Genomic DNA, 3,704 nt, shown 5'->3' with positions numbered 1-3,704 from the left:
GCGGCCTGAGACCAGCCGCCGCGAGCGCCACAGCGCCCCGGGCGCCCAGGCGAACGCGAACGGCCCCCTGCGGGAGTAAAAGGGGGCGGGGGGGGGTGGTGGCTATCGGCTATATATAGCGGCTCGGCGGCCGCGGGCCCAGCGCGCAGGGAGGCGCGCACCGCTCCGCAGGGTCCCAGCCCGAGCCGTGCGTCCTGCCACTTCTGCCCGCCTCTCCATGCAGCCCAGGTAGCTCCCGGCGTCCGGGGGCCCCGTCGCTAGCCTCCCGCTTCCCCCCGCCCCTCCCCCCCCCGGCCGGGCATTACCTGCCCCGGCCCAGGCAGTGCGCTCCCGCAAGCACCCCCGCGCCACCCGGCCCCAGACCAGCTCGCCCGCCGGCTTCCCGGGCGCACTGACCCACCCGCGGACGCACGGCCCGAGGGCGGGGATGGCGGGGCCCGGGGCGGCCGCGGCAGCGCTGCTCCCGGCGGTGCTGCTGGCCGTGCTGGCGCCCTGGGCCGGCCGAGGGGGCGCCGCGGCGCCCACCGCCCCCAACGGCACGCTGGAGGCCGAGCTGGAGCGCCGCTGGGAGAGCCTGGTGGCGCGCTCGCTGGCGCGCCTGCCAGTGGCCGCGCAGCCCAAGGAGGCTGCCGTCCAGAGCGGCGCCGGCGATTACTTGCTGGGCATCAAGCGGCTGCGGAGGCTGTACTGCAACGTGGGCATCGGCTTCCACCTCCAGCTGCTCCCCGACGGCCGCATCGGCGGCGTGCACGCGGACACGAGTGACAGTGAGTGGGGCGGGCCGGACGGGGAGGGTCGGGGCCCGGGGCAGCGGCCGCCCCTTCCAGCTCTCACAGGAAGGTTTCGCCGGCACCTGCTCTGGGGCTCTGGGAACCAGAGTGGACACGGGGTCCGGTCCCCTCCGGCGTAGAGACGCCGGGTACGCCAGCACTCTTGGCTTTGTGCAACCCGGCGGCCGAGCCCGCCTCCCGCCTTCAGAAGTCCGAGATCTGGGTGCCGGATTCCAGCGCCTTCGCCCGTGGGCATCGGGAGCGCGCCAGCCACCGGCAACCCGCGGGGGGCCGGCTCGCGCGCCCACGTCGGGGCTGGACTCGGGCCGCATGGGGCCACCCGGCTCCTGCAGTCCCGGACTGGGAGCGGCCGGCGCGGGGCCGGGACAGGGGCCGAGCCCGCGGGGCTCCCGGAGCCCTTGCGGGGCAGCCTGCACCGCGGAGGGAGCAGGGCTATTTACACTCATCTCCACCCCCACAAGTGGGGGTCCTGGAGGGGCGCAGGCGGAGGAGGGGACCAGGTGGGAAGCTTGGGCCGAGGGTCCGGCTCCCGGGAATGACCCGCGCCCCGCCCCCAGGCCTGCTGGAGCTGTCGCCGGTGGAGCGCGGGGTGGTGAGCATTTTCGGGGTGGCCAGCCGGTTCTTCGTGGCCATGAGCAGCCGGGGCAGGCTCTACGGCTCGGTGAGTACCGTGGGCCCCGCCGAGCCGGGCAGCATCGTGACACTTCCAGGCCACCCGACGCCAGGATCCTGGAGCTGCGGTGGGGGTCGCGGGATTGAAAGTAACCCCCATCCTGAGGCAGGGCCGGTCGCCCTTGTTGTTCAGTCGCTCAGTCCTGTTGGATTTCTTTGGCGATCCCACAGACTGTCGCCTGCCAGGATCCACTGTCCATGGGATTTCCCAGGCCAGAATCCTGGAGTGGGTGGGTTCAGTTTACTTCTCCAGGGGATCTTCCTGAACCTGGGGATCCAACCTGCATCCCTGCATTGGCAGGGGGATTCTTTACTACTGAGCCATCTGGGGTGCCCAGCCAGCCCAAAGCAGAGGCCCAGGCCCAAGACAGGGCCAGCGCTCCCGCCATCCTTGAGCGGTCCCTTGCCAGTGGGTCAAGGGTGCCATCGGGAGCTGTTGCCTGGAGCCCCCGGGGCGGGTCCCACTGGGCAGGACGGCAGTCTCTAGGCGGACACAGTGAGGATGCACTGTTCTGGCTCCCAGGTGCCGGGCAGGTGCCTGAAGTAGCAGTTGCTGGGGACTGGCGGGGTCCCTCTCCTCACCCTGTGAAAGTCTGGATACCCTGACTTCCCAGGAGGGACCTCCCAGCCAAGGAGGGGCTGGGAGAGAGAGGAGTCCCTGACCACTGCCCCCCGGGGTCCCTTGGCCCGCGATGGCCCCCTGACACGGCTCCTCCTCCCCCCCACCCAGCCTTTTTTCACCGACGAGTGCAAGTTCAAAGAGATCCTCCTCCCCAACAACTACAACGCCTACGAGTGCTACCGGTACCCCGGCATGTTCATCGCCCTGAGTAAGAACGGGAAGACCAAGAAGGGGAACCGGGTGTCCCCCACCATGAAGGTCACCCACTTCCTCCCCAGGCTGTGACCCTTAGCGCCCCCCGGGAGGGGAGTACCGAGGGTCCCCTTGGTGCACTTTCTTCGAATGGACAGTTGAATGCAAGAGTAGATGTAAGATATTTAAATTAATTATTTAAATGTGTATATATTGCCACCAAATTATTTATGGTTCTGTGGATGTGTTTTGTATTTTTCTGGAAGGACAAAAGCAACCCACACCCCCTCACCCCCCGCACCCCCTGCCAAAGTCTGAGTTTTTCTGGTAAAACAGTAGAGACCCTCCCACTGGGTTTATTCAACTTGTTGAAAAGTTTTCACAAGTGGCTGCTGCTATTCCTTGTATTAAACCGGTGAGGTCAGCCTCCGTTATCAACCCCCCGCTTTGCACTGTCCCCTGTGGTTTGGCAGTGAGCATCTCTGTGCCTGGAAAGGTTTCCTGGGGCTTTGGAAGCCAGTGAAGGAAGCTCCCAGGCTTGGCTCCCTTCCTAGCATCCTGCAGTGCCCCACTCCCTTTCTGCCCTGAAGATATTCATCGGGACGTATCGGTTTACTTCGGGTACAGAAAGCGCGCTGTCGAGACCACCGCGGCCACTCCGTTTTTAGATCTGCCATGTATGACCTTTGAACTTCGCTGCAGTCAATCTTCCTCAGTCTACCAGATGGGGGAGATCCGTGGGCAACTTTATAAACTCCTGTTTTCCTTTTTTGGACTGGCCACAGCCACTGTTTCTCTGTGGCCGTTGGGGAAAGGCAAAAACAAAGCGATTTTGTAAAATCTGATGGAGAGGAATTGATATACCAGTGGGAGGCTGGGAATGGACAAGATTGGATTTATAACCACCGCCAAAACCCGAGGGGTGAGCGACAGTTTGTGGAAGCGGAGACTTCTGATAAGTAATAGCATATATATATATATATATATATATATATATATATATCTTCTTTTTAAAAACACTTCCCTGTGTTTGGGAAGCTTTGGGATGGAACTAGCTATTCATTTAGGTGACATGTCCTTGTAATTGTCCAAAAACACTTAAGGCAGTTTGCGTGCAGGAAGGTGCTGCTTCTGTCTGTTGCATTCCTGATTAAGTGGATTTCATATCTACCTCAAAAGCCCTTCAACTGCTCATCTGGCAAAATCTGCAGAAAGTTCAGACCGAGTGTAGAGTTTTGCCATCCAAAGTGGCTTTTTTTTTTTTTTCCATATGTAGCCAAAAAGGATTGCAGATAGCGTTGGTGCGCCCCATTCGAACCTTGTCACGTTTGAGCTATCTTTACCCCATGATTTACTTTTAGTAAGGATAATCATCGTGAAAATATTTGCAGACAGCTGTTAGAGTCCACTGTATGGTCACCAAGTAA

At 61.7% G+C, this 3,704-nt stretch overlaps 1 protein-coding gene across 1 annotated transcript; it reads left to right on the top strand.

The window, feature by feature from the left end:
* Positions 1 to 427: 427 nt before the first annotated feature.
* FGF4 (fibroblast growth factor 4) lies at positions 428 to 2,370 on the top strand. The gene is made up of 3 exons (XM_070457109.1): positions 428 to 767; positions 1,349 to 1,452; positions 2,194 to 2,370. Exons 1-3 carry the CDS (start codon positions 428 to 430, stop codon positions 2,368 to 2,370), a joined length of 621 nt encoding a protein of 206 aa, XP_070313210.1.
* The last annotated feature ends 1,334 nt before the right edge of the window (positions 2,371 to 3,704 follow it).

This window comes from Odocoileus virginianus, chromosome 28 (genome assembly GCF_023699985.2).
Source record: "Odocoileus virginianus isolate 20LAN1187 ecotype Illinois chromosome 28, Ovbor_1.2, whole genome shotgun sequence".
Classification (NCBI taxonomy): domain Eukaryota; kingdom Metazoa; phylum Chordata; class Mammalia; order Artiodactyla; family Cervidae; genus Odocoileus; species Odocoileus virginianus.
The sequence above is the reverse complement of the archived record's forward strand: the minus strand, read 5'-3'. Positions and strand labels throughout refer to the sequence as shown.